At 32.8% G+C, this 20,642-nt stretch overlaps 1 protein-coding gene across 11 annotated transcripts in view; it reads left to right on the top strand.

Moving 5' to 3' along the window:
• Mbs (Myosin binding subunit) overlaps positions 1-20,642 on the top strand; it is a 152,749-nt gene that overhangs the window by 44,868 nt on the left and 87,239 nt on the right. For 8 of the 11 annotated variants that reach the window (XM_080160175.1, XM_080160181.1, XM_080160180.1 and 5 more), the window contains 5 exons: positions 257-451; positions 7,230-7,320; positions 11,979-12,098; positions 18,981-19,058; positions 19,562-19,618. In XM_080160175.1, coding sequence (XP_080016301.1) covers positions 257-451; positions 7,230-7,320; positions 11,979-12,098; positions 18,981-19,058; positions 19,562-19,618 — 541 coding nt within the window. The remainder of the gene's footprint in view (positions 1-256; positions 452-7,229; positions 7,321-11,978; positions 12,099-18,980; positions 19,059-19,561; positions 19,619-20,642) is intronic. The other 3 variants (XR_013879468.1, XM_080160182.1, XM_080160178.1) reach the window with 1 other exon arrangement.

The following is a 20,642-nucleotide window of genomic DNA, read 5'->3' as shown; positions in this document are numbered from 1 at the left end:
ACTTTTTAATACTTTTTAGGATATCTAATTGTCTGCGTTGTTTTGTTTTTACTCCAAATTCGGTCAATATAATTATTTTGTTTTTTTACAAGCTTATTTAGCTTGTTTACGGTTACAGTAAAATATATTGACTTTGTAATATGGTAAAATGTAATACTTAGACGTCTAAAGGGGGTGTACATAAGATTACGTTCCTCAAAAAAGCTTGGGCGTCCTTGCTGTAATAGACTATTATACAGCTGTTTTTATTAACAAGGTTATCTTCTGAAGTTCACCTTATGTCGCCCACCGATTCCTCCCCATCCCACTCCACTCTCTCTATATCCCCCGCCTCGACCACGCCCACCGCCTCTTCCACTTCCAGCCTGACCCCGCCGTCGGCGATTATGTCGCCCAACGGAACGGCGGCCGAAAATACAGGCCTGACTAATATGTTCAAGACTTTCTTCAAGTGGGTACCCGGTGTGTTTGCAGTGAGTTTTCATAACTTCCTTTTTCAATGTTTGTAGTCCCCCTTTTTTTATTACCAGAGCTGGATCTTTAAATGGTAGCCGTTGTTGTTGCCGCTGCCAAAGGTACAGCCACTAACTCAATAGCGATCTTTAAATCAAATTGGCTACGCGTGGCCACGGCTATATGCCATCTTTAAATCACAACCACTTTTTAAATTTTCAGTAAAAATATAAAGAAAAAGATAATAATAATACGTAAAAACTTCAGACATTTAAAAATCCATGTTTTATTGGCAGCACTGGCAGTGGCGACGGCTACGACTACGGCTATGACTTGACTACGGCAACGGCTACAGCTACGGCAACGGCTACACATTTAAAGATCCGACTCATGGATTTGGACAACTAAATAGTAGAATACTTTCTTAATTGAACTGGATTACCTACTCCTTCTCTTATTTGAATATGTGCAACTCTGTCGTTTCTACTATTTATTTTTAAAATATTTTAATATTTGTTCTTAGCCCTGATATTTTAAGCCACCTGGGTTTACTATGAGAAAAATCTTAAAATTCGACGGTTTCCCTCAAATTTTTAAGTTGAGAACTGAAACACCCACCTTGCTTTTATGTACATTGTAAATAAAAGGGAGGGGGTAGTTTCGTGTTTTTTTTCAATTTTACTAGGTATCAAAAATAAAGGAGGGGGGGGGGGGGTTCTTGTGCTTTGTAGACACTTTGAGGGAAAGAACCGCTTACCTAATTTCTTTTATCATTAGAAGATTTTTCATTAAAAGATTTATCTTATAGTATTCTTAAGACTAAACAGAAATAAAGGACTTCTTGTTTAGTAAGTATTTGACCTTTGAGGCTTTTATTTTGTTTCCCATTTTCCTTCTTTTTCAGCCTTACAGCTTGTTATTTCTTATTTTGGCAATTATTCTTTGTGTTTACCAAAAGTTTTAACTTTTCGGAATAGACATTGTTAAAGCATTCTTTTTTTATTGTAAACAACCTTTAATGACTTGGTTGTGTCCAATTATCTTGCTGTTTTCATGTTGTTAGATGTTTTTTTATGTTTGATTAGATGCTAGACAAAAATAAATCAATGTACAATTTACAGACTAAATGCAAAAACACGGATAAAAACTTAAATTTATTTTTGTAAGATATAATAATATCCAGAATTGGTAGATACTGCTTAATTAGGTAGGTACTCTCACTATCCAAATTGCGCTTAAAGTTAAATAATGGTTAACTTGATATAATAATGGAAGATTCTAACAAAAAGAGGTTAATTTATTTCGGGTATTTTCTATAAAGTTGTGTGTTAGCGTTTAGTCAAATGCGCTTATTAAGTCAAACTTTTCTTAGTTTTGACCATATCATATACATACATATACATTTGACCAAAATTAGAAACAGTTTGACTTAATAAGCGCATTTGACTAAATGGTTACACACAACTTTATGGAAAATAGGCTAAAAAATTAACCTTTTTAAAAATTATGGTTCTTTGAATCTTTATACTTGTCCGTGACTTGCTGTTGTTTTTGTAAGAAGTGTAAATTCGATTTGGTTCTCTGCAAAGTATAAAACCAATTCTTGCTCTTATTGGACAAAAAGTGTTATACACAAGTCTGGGCTGAGTGCTCCAGATTAAATTCATTGCCCAACTTGTATGCCATATTGCTAGTAGTGCAGCTGCTCTACAATCATGGTATGTTTGCCATAAACTGCCAAGCACCATTAAATAAAGAAGACAAAGTTTTCATTTCCTCAGTTCAAATAACTGCTTTAATGGATTTAGAATGCGTGGACATTATGAGAGATTCTCGCATACCAAGATAAAATGTTGCTCCCAGCTGGCTTATATAACGACACCCCCAAATAAACTCCCCTCCCCTGACCATTAAGGAACATGTTGACTAATAAATGATGTCTATATCAGCAACATAGATTGATGACTTCAATTCCCCTGTTTTTATTCATTATTACTATTGTTTTAGTACTTCCCCAAGATTTTGTCATAAGTATAACTTCTATTCTTAAAGTATGGATAGGTCATTTGATCATTTTCATTTGATTATATAACCTAAGAAATGTCATTCTTTCAGTTCTATTTATAAGATCTTTCATAAGGGCATTAGATAATATAAAGTTATACAATAACACTATAAACCGTTGCAGTATCCATTAACTAGGATTTCTGGTTTATCCCTTTTGTGCACAGAGAATAAGGGGGTGGGGGGTGTTTCCCTGAAGAACTTCTAGATGCCCACTCACCGCCCATTTAATATCTGTGCACGCTCCAATCCTGATCCTTTTGCTTGCATCAGTTTCTCATATTAAATCCCTTAGTTGATCTAAACTTGATTAAAAATAGTTTTTGCAATGAACTAGTGCAATGCTGTGTTTCATAAAATTATGGATTTTCCTTCAAAGTGCCTTGTTAATCACTGACCCCCCCCCCCCCCTTTTTAAAGATTTAAGTTGGAAATAAGGAAAGGGGCAGGGTAGCTTTTGTTTTTAATTGGGTACTAGGCAGACCTGCCAGTTAGGGTTAGGGCACCGCAGGTTTAGGCACAAGAAAAAACTACCTGCCATCTTATTTTCTATTGTATCTAAATATGTTGAAAGTTTTAGAATATGTTGCAATTTTGGATTATTTTATTATCACCTAGGTATTAAGTTTTTTTCAAAACATCTTAATAAAAAAAAAGATTTGCCTATATATTTGAAGCTTTTCTTGTTCAGAGGAGAAAAGTAAATTTTTTTGTTTATCTTTGTGGGAAAAGATGAAATTTCTCCGGGTTATGAGAGAATGTTTTGTTGAAGAGTGTTGAAACCTGTCTGGAATATTTTACACAACACCACAGTGGGGCACCATGGTGCGAAAATTATTTAAAAGGGAAGATAGACATTACAATTATTAACAAACTTTCCCATGAGATCAAATGATACTTTGATTTTAGAAAGAAGCTGATCCATTCTAAAAACACAGTTCATATTTTGAATGATTTATAAATATCTGAAATTAAACTTTCAAACAGCCAATTTTCACATGAAAAGTCAGAAAGGTCCTCTACATGTACACACCCCCTTCTTCACTGAAGATTTGCATTGGTTAGACTAATCAAGAGTAATAAAATGTCCCAAACAAAGCTCTATTTGAGTTGGAAATTAGGATTTACATAAATTGCTAATCTCCACCCCACTGTAAATATGAATAAATGGTTTATATTTCCACATAACTCTTTATTTCAATTTATTCCAGTATTATATTGTCAAAATTTAGGGTCCTAATGGGAATAAGGCAGTATTTTTTACTATATGTGTGACACAAAATTTCCTAGTTCAGTGGTAGCTTTTGGCTGAATTTTTGAAGAGTATTCCATGATTTGTAGATGTTTTTAACTAGTTTGCTAAATGAATATGTTTCGAATGTGGTTCTAATTTTGTTCTACAAAATCTTTTTGAAAATCACCTATTTTTATCCTTTTAAAATGGGAATAATCGTAATTAGGGTTGCATTGGATATTTTTTATCCGGATATCCGGCTGATTTATAATGCTGGATATCCGGTTTCCGGCATGAAAAATCAGGCCCAACCCTAATCTGAAAATAGATATTTAACTAGGAAAAAATTTCTCCGAGTAATAAAATGATTATAAGTTAATAGGAAAAAGTAATCAAGACTTAAATTTAAAATTCAGATTTTTCTCTAAATAATTCTTCAAAGGAAATTACCAATTATAATTAAATATTTAAGATGATAGAAAAAGGTTAGGTTGCTTTGGTCCAACCCTCACTCTGTTTGAAAGGAACTTAAACCTTGGCATACATAGAATATACAATATCTTCAGTGTAATAATATCCTTAGTGCTTTTTATTAATATCATAAATGCAAATAATGTTTAGTTTGCAAATATTTTGCATACCTTCTTTAAAGAAAAGGCTTAATCCAAGGCATCAGAGGGATAGCTGGTTAAGCTAGATTTTTTAATTTCATTAATTTAGATTTAAAAATAACATTTAATTTCCTATCCTGAAATTTTTTTGTGATTTTTCTTGGGAGGATGGTAATAACCTTCCCCAAAATAGTAATAAACCTTTCCGGGACCTATGAGAAGCTACTCTGTTAAGGAGAAGCCGATCAGTTTGTCGGTTAGCGAGATCCTCTGGTACAAACATACAGACAAACAAACAAAGAGACATCCTGTTACTTTATTATAAGGATAGTTATTCTAATTAAGCACTGTAATAATAAAGTACTATTATAAAATGGATAATCCTTTAATCCATGGCTGATACCTCTAGATATTTGCATGCAAATCTCTTTTGTTTTACTTTTATCTATTTCTTTCTTTGACTTGCATTTTATCCATTGAATATATAAAGACAACTTTTTTTTGGTCAGTACATGTTTAAAAAAGATCTATTTATACTTTTTTTTGGCCAATATCCTTTTATATAAAGTAGAAAAAATTTTTTTTAATGAAAAATAAAATATTGAAAATTTAGAGCTGATTGAGTTCTCCATCGGGGAAGGTCCTAGGATGGTTTTAAGCTGTGAGGTTCTAGGCTATTTTTCTTCTCTCTGCTTACCCCTTTGAAGGCTCCGATGCAAGGGGCTAGTCTCTAAGATTGTAAAAGAAATTTGGCTTTTTCCAAGATTTTACTCTGAAACCGTTTATATTACTTAAATAGGTAGCCCTTTTATTCTCAATGTGAATATTCTATGGTTTCATTTAGCAATTATGTGCATTTTGTGTTCTACAGCCAGAAAATACAATATTTACCTCTTCAAGACACATGCAACCTTCAAATAAGAAATTAAAACAATTTTGAAAGCAAAGTATAAGTATATACCTAGGCATTTATGCTGGCTAAAACATTAATATTTTTATATCTTGCGAAATTCGTGTGTAAAAAAATAATGATTGTTTGTTGGTATAATATATATATCAAAGCTGGACAAAAAAAATTTGGCTGCGATTCATTAAAATAGATGGCTGCTGCTCAGATTTTAAAAAATATTTTGTCATTATCCATATTTACGCGAAACGCTGCTGCTTGATAGAAAACTGCGAATGTGGATGCCAATATTTTTTAGTTGATGAAAAGTGTGTAAAAAAAATAATAAAATACAAGATTTATGTTTGAAAATTGTTAAGAATTTACTGCCAAGAAATATGTCAATACCACACATTTTAAGAAAGGGATAAGAAAAGACTTTCAGCCAAGACTTGCGGATTTTTCTCAGGCAGCTGCTTTCATATTCATTTTACTTTCCTCTATTACTCTTACAAGCACCTACGCTCACAGAGGCGTCTAAGGGGGAAGCGAGTAGACCCTCCCCCATTTTCAAATTTAGTTTAATAATAAAGAAAAAAATATTATTTTTTTTTTCTAGAGCAATTCCTCTTGTGAGGGTAAATACCCCCCTCCATATTAGTTTTGAACTTTCACAGGAACCATAAGATGTTCGGGAGAATCATATCAGTTCAGCTGTTAGAAAGGCTTTCGGAACACACAGACAGAAAAACATCCTGTTTCTTTTATAGTTAGATAATTCGCCATGTTTTGCTGAAGAAATTTTTTTGATGTTCTAGATACGACAGTACTGTAATATCCAGCTTTTTCAATTCTAACCTCTGGAACATTACCAAAAGGAAATAAGATACTCTACAAGCCAAGGAGTTTAATGCACTTTTTTGTTTTTGCATTTTCTTCTAACAAAACTGGTTCCTGTAGGAGTAAATTCATCTGTATTACATAACAGTTTATACATTGGCTATCTATATGTTTTGCTGTTATTATTTTTGAATTTTTACACTCTAGAAACCTGTAATACACTTCCAACAACAACATCCAAATTGATTCTGTAAATCTTTATCTACTTTTTTTGTTTTTCTATTGGAAATAATGTTTAACCTGAACTAGGAGGTTGTTCAACTTCAGATAAATCGGATGTTTTTTTATTGATCTTAGTATATCAGTTTATTTTTATTTTACCATTCTATTTTACTTGATAGATGTATTTTTAAACAGGCCATTTCGCACTGCCTACCTTAAAAATAATTCAAAATAGATAAAGAAAAAAACTCTCCTGTATTTTGAGAAGAATGTTTTTAAATTGAGCTACTTGCTGTTATTGATGTCTGTTTTTCCTATTTAGGTTCTAGATGCTTTGCCCATAGCCTTTTGGGGAAGGCAGGAAAATATTTAAACTGTTCCGGAAAAAAATCACTTCTTAATATTGTTGGATTGTAATTCAATGTTATGTGTAAAACAATATTTGTTATATTTTGTTAAAAAATGATCTAAATTATTATATCTAGCTTTCCGGAAGTTAGAGGTAAGAAATTGTGTGTTCTCCTCTTAACCCAGATTTGTGTGACATTTTGTAGTTTTTTTTAGTTTCAACCTCATGACATTGTGACCTAGTTTGGTTTGCTTTTTATCCTAGTTTTGCGCTAGATTTTTCTTTTTATTTCATTATTTATTTATACTTATTGGGATCTTAAACTTGGGATTTTTTCTCATCAAAAAAATTTGCAGATTTTATGTGATTTTGAGAAATGTAAAAATTTGTTATAAATTTTAAGATTTTGGATAAAAACTTGCTATGATTTCAAGGGCAGCTTAAAGAACAAAATCGATTAAAATTCTAATTATCTTTTTCATGTCTTAAATTAGAATGGGAAATTTAAAAAAAAATTCTTATGATAGCGGATAAATCATTCTTGAAATAACATGTTTTCTTATATTTTAGATCCTTCGTGCCGCCTGTGCGTGACGAGGAACACGAGATTCAGCGCAAGGCGCATGCCAAGAGGGTCAGGGAGACAAGGAGGTCAACACAGGTAAGATTCAGTACAAGGCACATGACAAGAGGGTCAGGGAGACAAGGAAGTCAACACAGGTAAGATTCAGTACAAGGTACATGCCAAGAGGGTCAGGGAGACATGGAGGTCAACACAGGTAAGATTCAGTACAAGGCACATGCCAAGAGGGGCAGGGAGACAAGGAGGTCAACACAGGTAAGATTCAGTGCAAGGCACATGCCAAGAGGGTAAGGGAGACAAGGAGGTCAACACAGGTAAGATTCAGTACAAGGTACATGCCAAGAGGGTAAGGGAGACAAGGAGGTCAACACAGGTAAGATTCAGTACAAGGTACATGCCAAGAGGGTCAGGGAGACAAGGAGGTCAACACAGGTAAGATTCAGTACAAGGTACATGCCAAGAGGGTCAGGGAGACAAGGAGGTCATCACAGGTAAGATTAAGTACAAGGCACATGCCAAGAGGGTCAGGAAGACAAGGAGGTCATCACAGGTAATATTCAGTACAAGGCACATGCCAAGAGGGTCAGGGAGACAAGGAGGTCAACACAGGTTTATCCAATGTCACGCTTCTCTATGGTTCTAGTAGACAAGAAGAATACCTAATCAAAATCTAAATATTAACCATTGAAATAAAAGAAAAAGTTATTTTGACTAATAGTTTATTGGACCTTGCGATCCCAGCTTTTAGTGTCTATGTTATGGGTTAATGGGTCAAGATAATAGACTAATACTATCCTAAGTTATATTTAATAGGTATATAATTCATAAAAAAAACACTCGATTAACTATTTCCGAGATATTTTGCTTCAAACCAAAATTAGGAATCCTGCTATTAGACTGAGCATATTTTATAATAGGGCCACTGTGTGTTAAAATTAGAAGTTTTGTCTGTATGAGAATGATTATAATTCTGGTCTGAATGGTAGAATTATGCACATAGAATAGGGAAACAGGCATAGTATGGATAGGGGACATGAAGAATTTTTTTTCCACCTTATACTAAAGTAACAGGATGTTTGTTTGTCTGTGTGTGTATCTGTGTGTCTGGTGTGTCTGTACCGAAGGATCTCGCTAACCACTGAACCGATCGGGTTCTCCTTAACAGGGTAAATTCTCATAGGTCCTGGGAAAGTTTATAACTATTTTGGGGGAGGGTACCACAACCCTCCCAAGAGAAATCACAATAAAATCGAAAAAAAATGAAATATTCCTGCCGCATAGTGTCGCTAGCATATGAATGTCTCTACGTAGCGTAGTTGCGCTGCGTAGATACATGAATTTATTATTTAACAGCTGATTGACCATAGACAAATTATTTCTTAAATTAGATATTTAAAATAAAAAAAAAACATTTAAATGCTACTAGAGGCCTCTAGGGGCGTAGCCGCTAGTGCCAAATATAGGGATATCATTTGTATTTTACTAGTTTTTGCTTACAATCATTACTTTAATATTTAGAATTAAATAACTTAAATTCTTAAAATGAAATACAATAGATCGATAAATCCTATCATTTTTCAACTGCTGAAAATGAAAAACAAACATGTCATATCCTTTAATACTGGAAGAGAAATTCCAAGTTCTTTTCTCAGTCCATAAACAGTATAGTTAGACCTCAAACTTTCAACATTTAATATATTATACTTTAAAAAATTGACATCTTATAAAAAGTTACTATTTCATATAAAAATTAGTTTTTTTTAAATCGCCCTTTTATGAAACTTACTTTTTTTTTTATCTGTCGTTTATCTGAAACTTGGCATGAGTATTTCTTGGTAGGTCTATTTTTTTCTAAATCGAACAAAAGTTTGAAAAGTATCGGTTAACGGCTGGTGGCTTAGCTGTTTAACCACTGTTCTGCTATTTTCAGATCAAATTCATCTTAAGCCCTATCTACACATCATAATCTTTTCAAATCACAGCCGTTTTCAGCCGGTTTTTGGTATCCCTCCTTATTTAGAATAGCTTTGCTGATGAAAATTTACCTAATCTTTAATTTAATCTTGTTTCTAAAACAAAGACTAAGATTATCTATTCTAAAGGTTGTTTCTAACTCGAGCTGAATTCAGATTTTATAAATTGTAGAAACCTTTTAAATTCAATTCTATCTTTAGATCAATATCCTTTCATTAAATATATATTTTCTATTTAAAACTCAGTATTTTATTTTTTAACAAAATATTGAATTCCAGAAGTAGCAAAGCTTTAACAAACTAACTAATCTAAAGTAGTAAGAGTATACTTAGTAGGTAAATAAAATGGTAATCCTTTCTTCGACCAACAAGCTTCTCTGTAAAGAAGAACCATTTGAGTCCACTGCAGTGGTTGCAAAAATCCTTATAGAAAGATAACTTGTTACTATTATTATATGAGGATAAGGATTATTAAAAGCGTGTTAGAATTGTCCTATCTATTTCAAACTTTGCATCAGTGTTTCGGAGCCGGGAGCAGCAACATTTTTGGTGTAGCCGGAGCCGGATCCGGAGCCGTATTTTTCGTTAAAATGGCTCCGGCTCCGGATTAGCTAAAAATGATTTTTTAAAGTAATATTATAAATAATTTGGCAATGGTCTATTTCCATGTAATAAACTGGAAAATTATTGTTACTTAACAAATAGACACACATCCTTCTACTTTTATTTAGCTTTAATCAAATAAAAGCAAAATATTTTATAATATCTATTTTATTTTATCAAATTCAATAATGAAAAAAAATTTATATATTAATTTTAAGGTAGGAGCCGGAGCTGGAGCCGGAGCCGCATCAAAATTATACGGCTCCGACACCCTGCTTTGCATGATGATTCCTCTAGTATCTAGGTACGATTTAGAAAGTGTAGCAAATCTATAATCGTTACCAGAGCTTGATCTTTAAATCGTTTTTATGCCGCGCTGAATCGGGGCGATTCAGAGGTGAACCGTAGGCGCGCTGGTGGTAAGCCACAGCGCACCTGATTTTTAAAAGATTTTCGGCGCGGTGTTGTTAAATCGCTTGCGCACTCACTAAAATATCAATCCGCGCCAGTACAACTTTATTACTTAAGCAGTGCCAGTAAGGTATTTTATATAAAATACCGTGTCAGTATGGTATTTTATATAAAACATTAATATATAATTTATTTTAAAAATAACTATAAAAATGTTTTCACGATAGTTTTGCAATAAAATATTAAAGTAATTAAAAAAATATCCATTTATTACATATGCAATGGGTCTTTCGTTGGGGCTCAGTGCATGATTCACCCCGATTTAAACCGGCAATGCCACTCGGTGAGTGCCATTGCCGCGCCGGGCCCGCGCCACTGCCCGATTCAAATCGCCCATGCAAATTCGATTTAAAGATTGATATTAATAATTTGATGGTGCGCCAAATGAATCGCCCCGGTTTAAATCACCTATAAACGATTTAAAGATCGAGCTCAGAATTTCCGTACGTCCATTTTAAACAAGTTGCTTTTTTACTTTTTTAACAACAGTTTTTTATGTGATATTATCATCCGATTGATCTAATTTTTGGAGTACTAATTTCTATTACAATAAGGTACCTACAATATTATAAGCGGAGCATCTCTATAATTAAGTCCAAAAAATGTCAGTATGTCCTTAAACAGTATTCTGTATTTAAAATGTTTTGCAACAAGTTCAATGCAACAATGATTTGAATTAAATATTTAGTTATATACATACTTTTTGTATTTAAAGAGATTGAGAAATGTTAACACTCAGGACTGGGAACGGAAAAGATTGAAACTGAATTAAATATAAAGCAGCGTAATGGACTGAAAAGTTTAAATTTAGTATTCCATTTCTATTTCTCTTAGAGGCTACTTCGAAGGTCTTTCAATTTAAGTAGCATCACATCACACTGCAAAACTTCTCTTAAAACCACGATTAATATATTTTGCGAGTTTATACCTAGCCTAATTCAATATTTTAATTTGTCTTCCCCCCCCCCCCACCCTCCGTTTTTGTAAATCCTTTCTATTTTTTGACCACTTAAAACTATTTATTGACCAGTAACTTAACCCTCCTCACCTTTATTACCTGTTCTAGACTAGGCACTCCTAAACCTCTTAATGTATATCTCAATGTTTACGAGTTACTAAAAATCAATTGCAATCCTGAAGCATGTCATTGTTCTTAGCACCCACCTTGTGTCTTTAAATCTCTGGGGAGAAAGAAAGTTGTTACATGGACAATTCAATACCACACATCTACCTACCTACACTTCTATACAAACATTTAATTATTTTTAAGGATAGTTGCTTCACCCCTTGTCTCTAGGGTATTTGGGGGGAGATAAAAACTTAGCCTGAAACTCCTGCAATACATTTTAAGCTTCCCTGAAAAGTACAAACAATTTTGTATAGCATTTTATGAGATATTCAGCTTATTGTATTTTAGATACTCGAAAAGAATGGGAAAATTGTCCTTAAATTTAAATTATTGCTTACTCACAGCCAAGTTGAACAAACCAATCTAGATTGAGTTAAAAGCCAACGAATGAGAGAAAAAAATATATAAAACTTTGGATACCAGTATAATTTACAGTTCAATGTCCTCTCCCTCCCTGCCTATTAACTATTAAAAGATATAAATACAAATACACGAACAGTATTTATTTACAAAAAATGGCGCCAAAAACAACAGCTGATTAAATGTCGTCTTTGTTTTAGGGAGTAACACTGGAAGATTTGAAATCAGCCGAGCAGCTGGTGAAGAAGAAACAGCAGCAGGAGAATGCGCAGCGCACCACGGAACTACAGAATCTGGCACATCACTCCAACTCAGATCAGGTAGGAAATAATAGCAGGTTTAATATGCTAGGTTCAGACAGGTAGGTAGATTTATCTTCAGAAAAATATAAAAAAAATTGCCAATTGTTATTGACAGTAGTTTCATATCCTATTAAATAAAGTAGTAGAGTTTTTTGTCTGAAGCTTAAGATCTCAGTAACTACTGAACTATTTGACTTCCTCTTTTTAGGAGCGCTTCACTTAGGAGCTGGGATGGTTTTAGGCTGTTTTGTCTTTAGATTTCATTCTTGGAAAGGTTTTGGCTATTATTCTGCAAAACTTTACCCCTGATACTAAGGGCGCAGTCACTAGTACTTATAACAAAGTAATACAAAATTCAGTGGTATAAAATATTGGTAAACTTTCTTGGGATTGAATTTTTATTAATAGGTATCAACACTAGTAAGAAATCAATGTTAATAAAGAAAAATGTCACGAAACCTTAAAATATAACAGATATATTTGTTGAAAAGAAGTATAGGTATACCTACTCCCTTGAGTTTTTCGCAATGAAAAAGAGGTCCTACGACAAACGCAGGAGTCCCAAACGTCGGAGTGGACAAACGCAGGAGTGGACCCTTAACCTAACCTAACCTATTTTAAACCGTTTTTTAGGTTTTTTTAATGCCTAACCCCTGCGGGGGGGCTTATTTGTATATTCATATCTTAACCTAACCTAACCTGTATAGAAATACTTAAATTAATATTCTAACACTCTTGCGTTTGTCCACTCCGACGTTTGGGACTCCTGCGTTTGTCGTGGAACCCCTTGAAACATTTGTTAAATACTAATAGAAAGGGGGGGGGGGGGCGAAAGTGACACTTTTTGTAACCAAACTAAAAGTAAAACTCAACTAAAAAAAGAGTTACAGGTCTGACATTTTGCATGGCAGTTGCTTTATAAGGGTACAATATGGAACTGTGAAGAAACGGCGGCGCAACCGCCGAAAACCGCCGTTTCCCGCCGATTTTTTTTGCCTTTTCTCGGCAGTGTCTGCGGTTGCGCCGCCATTTTTTTACAGCTCCATATTGTACCATCCAATCAAGTTATTTTAACCTTTATTTCCTAAACTTTTGTAAATACCGTATACTATGTGGGATGTACTCTTGATCAAAAGGACAATAAACTATGTTTACAATGCTCTGAATTTCTTATAGTTGTACTTACATTGCATTAATGACGACATTACAAGTAATTAATGTCTGCTCAGATAAAAGGATAAGTTGTCACTCTCAATATAGAAATAGACATGTACGTTTCTGAGAAGCTTTTTATAGTGTCAATAGAAAATATCGTCATACTGGCCTACCATTGGTCAATTAAAATGTATACTGGCTTGCCATTGGTAATTTAGTCTTGTGTATCGGCCTATCATTGGTTATTTTTATTGAGTGACATCATTTTTTATAGGCACTATAAAGAGCTTCCGTTTGCGAATTTAAGCCATGACGTTTAAAAGTCAAAGGTAAACATTTCTATTGGGGTTCTTATTAATGTAAACATTAACAATGTAAATCATTATTTTTCATTGAAACTAATCTTTATTCGTTTAATAACACACTTCTTATCCTAATACAATATTTCTTTTCTATAACTACACTAATAACTTGATAAATAATAATAGTAATAATAAAGCTTATTATTGATATGCTTTACATCAGGGAGGGAGGGGACATTGGGCTGCTTATTACAATAGTCCCCAAAGTTTTATTGACATAACAACTCTGGGGACTTTTAATGAGTTTTGATTGGTTGGTATCAAGTTGACTGTCTAAACATTTCAACCACTAACTGTTATCTACAGAAGGGGTAATTTTGTGTATCATCATTGGGGTTGTACAACAATTTATTGACCATTGTCTTATCCCTTTAGATCCATGTTAAAAGCTGCTTTTCATCTACCTATTTATTTCTCCGTGATGTATGACAATATAATTGGCAATGATTGCAATGTAAAGAATGGGAACTTGAGTTAAAGAATTTTTAAAAGCGAAGCTTTTCTATAATTAGGGTCGGTCCATCCGAGACGGATAGCTTTTTTCGTTATCTTAGGCATACTAGAATTGTCCTATCGATTTCAAACTTTGCATTGTGATTCCTGTGGTAGCTAGGTAGGATTTAGAAAGCGTAGCAACTCTATTATCATTACCAGAATGGCCGTACGTCCATTTTAAACATGTTGATATTTTACTTTTTTCATAAAAAAAATTAAGTGATCTAATTATCCGATTGTTCTGAACTTTTGTATATTGATTCCTGGGACAACAAAGTACAATATTATAAGCTAAGCAACTCCTAATAATCAAGTCCTAAAAATGTAAGTATGTCCGTAAACATTATCCTGTATCCAGAAGTTTTTCAACAAATTTACTCACAATTTTGCTTTGACTCTTATTCATTTATATTCTGATTATTCAGTTCTGACACTATACAAGTGTTAATGTCCGTTTGTCCTACCGTTTCAGAGCTTCGCTTTTATGGATGTTGTCATCCTTGTTAACTAACATTTAGAACTGATATACTTATTAGCCTAATGAAAATGAAAATTAATCTGAGATAAAATCAGGAAGAGTGTACCCTTCTGAGCACCAAAAGTCATTTTCAATGATATATGGCTTATATTTTTGTTTCTTTTCATAGGGGTAATGTTTTCAATATAAACATTAACATGTTTAACACGCTACAGAGTTATTGCGAATTCCAGATTAGTTTTTCAATGATATTTTATTGTAAAAATGAATGTATAATCATTCAAACAAGTAAATGGCATTTAAGAAATGCATAAGCCTACCTAGACAAAGCTTACTGGTAAATTACATTTTAATTGTTCACGTATACTTTGTTTGTTTTTTCGAATTTTTCCAGTGAAGTGATTTTGATCATGATAATTCATAATTCTCAAAAATTATTCCCTTCATCAAAAATCTTATCTATAATACAAAGTAGAACGATGTCTGTCTGGATGTTTGTTAATTGGTTTGAACCGAAGGATCTTGATAACCGCTAAACCGATCGGGTTCTCCTTAACAAGGTAGCTTCACATAGGTCCCGGGAAGGTTTATAACTATTTTTGGGGAGGGTACCAACACCCTCCCAAGAGAAATGGTCCTAGAATTTTGTCCTACTGTAGTATAAATTACTAATACTAACGTAATAAATAAATACATATTGATATTATTGAATGATATGATTATCTAACCTCTAGCAATATACCTGGATGGAAAAGTGCATCTTTCAATGCGGTTTCCACAGTCTTATGACACTGTGCCAACACTATCAATTCTTCGATTTACAGAAATTTTGCTGTTATTTTATAAGACATCGAACATGTTATAACCTGCTGTTCCATTTGCAGTGTGCATGGAGTTCAGATAGATTTTCAGTTGGGACATAATGGTTGCCAAATCCTAAATTATTTTTCCCTTCCAAAACAGATATTTAAACATGTTTTACTTGAACTCATTCATTACAAGAACATACTATTATTAGGTTAAAAAATATTGAAATTTATCCCATTTTTAAAAAGACTTTTTAAATAGATTTAATTATGATAAGTTTTTGCTATGGCTAGCCATTGCCGACAACTAGACAACTTGGTTTTATCGTCGATTCTCTGTAGTTTTAGGTGAATTGTTGCAACTCCTGGGAGAAGTTTTAGCCCAAATTTGTGAGAAACTTTATAGTTCATTTGTTATCCATATTTTATGTACTCCATGCCAGGGATACAGGGATAAGAAAATGGACGACGGATAAATTTATATGCATCCCCCATGATGATACACAAGATTAGACCAAAATTATTAGTTGAAAAGTTTGGATACTAATAAGAAAATTCACAAATAAAAGTACCCAAAGTTTTTGAGTTATCAAATAAGATAAAGTATTTATAAAATTTTATTTCCAGTGTTATTTACAGTTCAATGTACCCTACCTTCCTGAAGGTTTTATAGTTTGATCTATATATACTTCTTTCTTCTCTGTGCATTCTAGTATATTATATAATACAAAAAATTAGATTCTATTATGGGCTTATATGTATAACATCATTAAACTTTAATATTACCTATCACAAATATATTAAAACTTTGTTAATTTTTTGTTTCTGTCACAATTGGGATCAATTTCTTGGGTTTATAATTCATTTAGCCTGCACAGTAACGGTAGGACAAACAAACAATAACACTTGTAGAGTGTCAGAACTGAATAAGCAGAATAGTGTACAAGTCTTACAAAATTGTAAGGAGTTTTGTTTTAAAATTGCTTAAATAGAGGATACTATTTAAGAACATTCTTACATTTTAGGACTTGATTATAGAGGTGCCTTGCTTATTAATTTATACCTTGTTGTAATAGAAATTAGTATTCAAAAAATCAGATGAATAGGATTATCATATCACTCCCTAATGTTTTAAACCCTCCTGGCGAATTGTTGTGTACGCCACAGCTTAAAACTAAACCTGCGTTAAAATACAAAATTTATGCTAAATGTCAAAATAACTATCTTTCCAGTTTTAAAAATGTCAAAAATATTACCTAAAATATTTTGCCATTGTCTGTAAAAAAATATATTTCAAGTGTCAAATGCATGCTTTTAAATTATCTTTTAAATGGAAAAACTAATTTTTTTTTTTTGGGGCATAGATAGAATGATCATTGATATTTTTAGATTAAGTTAACAATATAAAATTTGAAATTGTCATTTCTAACTGAATTTTATCTTATAACATGGATGACATCATCGATAAATGCAAAGCTCTGAAACGGTAGGACAAACGAACATCATCAGTACTTGTAGAGTGTCAGAACAAAGTTTAAACAAAATTGTGCGTGAACTTGTTGCAAAACTGTTAAATACAAGAAGTTGTTTAAAGGACATACTTACGTTTTTAAGACTTGATTATAGAGATGCTTTCCTTATAATATTTTACTTTGTTGTCCTAAGAATCAGTATTTTAAAAACCAGATATATAGGATAATTATCACCTGAAATTTAAAAAAAAGTAAAATAAGAAATATCTTAAAATGGACGCACGGATATTCTGGTAACGATTATTGAGTTTCTACTCTTTCTAATTTACTACAGGAATCACCATGCTATATTTCTGACTTTTGAAGGTTTTAAAAGTTCAATTTTTAATAAAAATGTACTTGAAAAACTTAAAAGGGGCATTTACACACGACACAACAGAGTTACAAAATTATAATTAGTAAAATGTCTGTTTTTGGCTGAGCCAGAGCCGTATTTGAACGAAAATAGCGGCTCCAGCAAAATATGGCGGTTCCGCTGTGACTGTATTACCTGAAAAGCTACGTTAAAAATTGTCTTTGTGTAAGATACCAACGTGACAGTATTTAAGGTTGTGCTAAAAAAAGAATGTCCTATTTACCTAGAGGTATGCAAAAATCAGGGAGTAACTGATATGAAAAGTATCAGGATGTGTGTAAGTTTGTTTGTCTGTGTGTCAGTTTGTATCTCTATAAACGGTGAAACGATGTGCTTCTCCTTTACAATGTAGCTTCTCATAGTTCCTGCAATTTTTCCCCCCTTTTCCTGTTGAAAATAAAATTAAAAATGAGATATATTACCACCCTCCTCATTTAAAGTGACTGTAGAGGCCTCTAGGGGCGTAGCCGCTAGGAACTACTAAGATTGTAATATATGAAATGTTCAAATTCAGGGTAAATTAGTAAAAAGGGGCAGTAGAATTAATTCTATCCTAAGTAGATCAGCCATAACCCCTTGATCTCAATTTCAAATACTTGTTATTAGATTAGGTCTAACTTTGCATGGCTTAAACCCATAGAGGCTTTATTAATTTTTTCTCTTAATTTTATTTCGACCTAAAATGTTTTTTCTTCCTAAAAATGACTTATTTGAGCCCTTGAATTTTAAGTTTTAGATATTTTTTTAAATTCTATTATAAAACCTCGATTATTTAACCCTTTACTGCTGGCGCAATTTCTTGTGCACTTTTGTGTGCTTGTGCAGAAATAAAACTGCTTACTAGGCATCTTTATGCAAATATTTTGTGGGAAATCAAGGAATAATTAGCGCAAGTTGGAAATTTAAAAGGGATCATTTTTTTCGCACTTTTGCCGTAAAGTTGTGTTTTGCCATTTAGTCAAATGCGCTTATTGAGTCAAACTGTATTTAATTATGAACAAATGTTTACAGTTTGATTTGATACGCGCATTTGACTAATCGGTAAAACACAACTTTACGGAAAATATGCGAAAAAAATACCCCCTTTATAACCATATTATATTAAGAACTACTATGAAGGTTGACTCAAATCTCATTTATAGAGACTATACATAAAAAAAAATAATCTTACATACCTACTTCAAGTATGATTTCTATGAGTTATACAGTTACACTCTAGAGAGAGTGCAAGTTTTATTTATTTTGATATTTAAGTATAAGGAAACCTTTAGTCAATTTTCGAACTTTACTTAAGTATCCTTGACACTTTATCGCAAAGAGATGAAAAATAGCATAGTTTTACTAAGTGCTTCAACATTTTTTAATTTTCTAAATGTTGCTTTTTTCATTAATTCTCTTAAAAAAAATACCTATTCAGTGTCTTTTGTTATATTTTCATTTAAAATGGAGCACTCAATTGGTTCAGTAGTTCGGTATTGATATCTTAAGCTACAGACAAAAAAATTCTACTTTGTATCAGTTCATACCAACAACGAAATTAATTCGGGGAAAAAATCACGAAACCGATACGTGATTTTCAGCTGTCGTTGGTGGGCAACACTTAGCAGAATTGACGGCCGTTTCATCCGTTCCCCAATTATTATTTTAGATTTATTTCGCTTGTTGGCCACGCCTTATTCCTGGCTTTGTATAATAGGATAATGTCATATTTTCTAAGGTTCCTGATCCTCCTGGAAGTACAGCTACAACAACGGTCAACACAACTGCCACTCTGGTTCCTACAGATTCTGAAAAGGTGGGTGTAGCACAACTACTTGATGAACAAAACTACCCCTTGTGTATAAAAAATCTTATCGGTGGAAACGTTTGGATACTGAAGGTTTTTTACAACCCATTCATGATGAAATAAAATCCCCAAAATGAGATATCAAATTATTAAAACTTTGGGTACCATTATGATTTACAGTTCAATACTGCTTTCCACAATGTGTAAAACATGAGAATTAACAAAAAGAAACTATTAAAGTGTCCTTTTTAAAAGTTGCATACATAACAAAAGTCAAATGTTTAATTATTTTAATTATGTTTAAATCTACATAGTATATGATATCGGGTCTGGATCACACTTCGTAATACTAGAGACGTAAAAAAAAAGTTAATGCTGCTACGCCTAGCAATACTAATTGTGAGAATAGGGGTAGTTCCTTGGTCTGTAAACAGGCGCAACTAATTATCAAGACAAATGTAATGACATGGTAGGTAGTAGATTATCATATTTACAAGATCGAATAATTTCAGAGCGCAGAGCGCAGGCCTTCTTGGAGATTGAGAATTGATTCTGGGGAGAGGAGTAGGGTAAGTCAACATTTATTGGGTATATTTCCTTTCGTGGCAACGCCTCTTAAGGGGCGTTTCGTCGTAGTTTCACAGTAGCTTTTGATAGGTTAAGTTGGGTTAGGTGATTGCCTCGCAGTGTTAGGCAATTGGCCCCAAAGGGTTAGAGCCTCCCGCATGGGCTAGAAATAGGGGAAAAGCTACTATGAAAATACGACGAAACGTTCCTTAAGACTATACCTTATTTTTTAAATTTTTTATTAAAACAGTTTTTAGTGATAAAATGTTTATTCAAAATACAAAGCTCTAACTTTTGTCTGTATTAAATATGAATGAGAGGCTAAGAACAATATATTTTTATATCCATATAAAAAAAGTGTACTTAAATAGTATTCTATATAATCTATTCTTCTCCATAATATAATAAATTTATTTAATTAGCAATGCTACATATTTATATAAAAAATAGACAGTATTCGTGTGTATGTACTCTATATGATATGATATTAGGTATAGCAATGTAGAATTTATATTATTTTCTCCCAGTTTTATTATGAGCCGGGTCTTTAAATATGTAGCCGTTGCCGTAGCCGTAGTCGTGGGCGTAGTCGTAGCCGTAGCCGTCGTCACTGGCAGTGCTGCCAATAAAACATGGATCTTAAAAGATTTCGATTTAAAATATTTTAATTAAAAATTAAATTAATTTACAATTATATATTATAATTATTACCTACCTAATTGAAATTATTTTTTTTTATTAATTTTTTAAAAATTTAAAATTTAAAACATTTAGAAATTTGGTTTAAAGATCGCTATTAGGTTAGTGGCTGTACCTCTGACTACGGCTACGGCATCGGCTACACATTTAAAGATCCAGCTCTGTATTCTTTTAATGTATGTTACATTGCTAATACTGAATGCTTGGATGTCGAGACAGAAGAGCATTTTCTGAAAGTTTTTATGTTTGTAAACTAACTAAATGTACCTGCACCAAGATCAAACAATGTTTTTTTTCTAAAATGTTTTTGTGTTTTTTTGTACTGTT

This window comes from Acartia tonsa, chromosome 5 (genome assembly GCF_053477335.1).
Source record: "Acartia tonsa isolate MP-2025a chromosome 5, ASM5347733v1, whole genome shotgun sequence".
Classification (NCBI taxonomy): domain Eukaryota; kingdom Metazoa; phylum Arthropoda; class Copepoda; order Calanoida; family Acartiidae; genus Acartia; species Acartia tonsa.
This window is presented reverse-complemented; position numbering and strand designations above follow the sequence as displayed.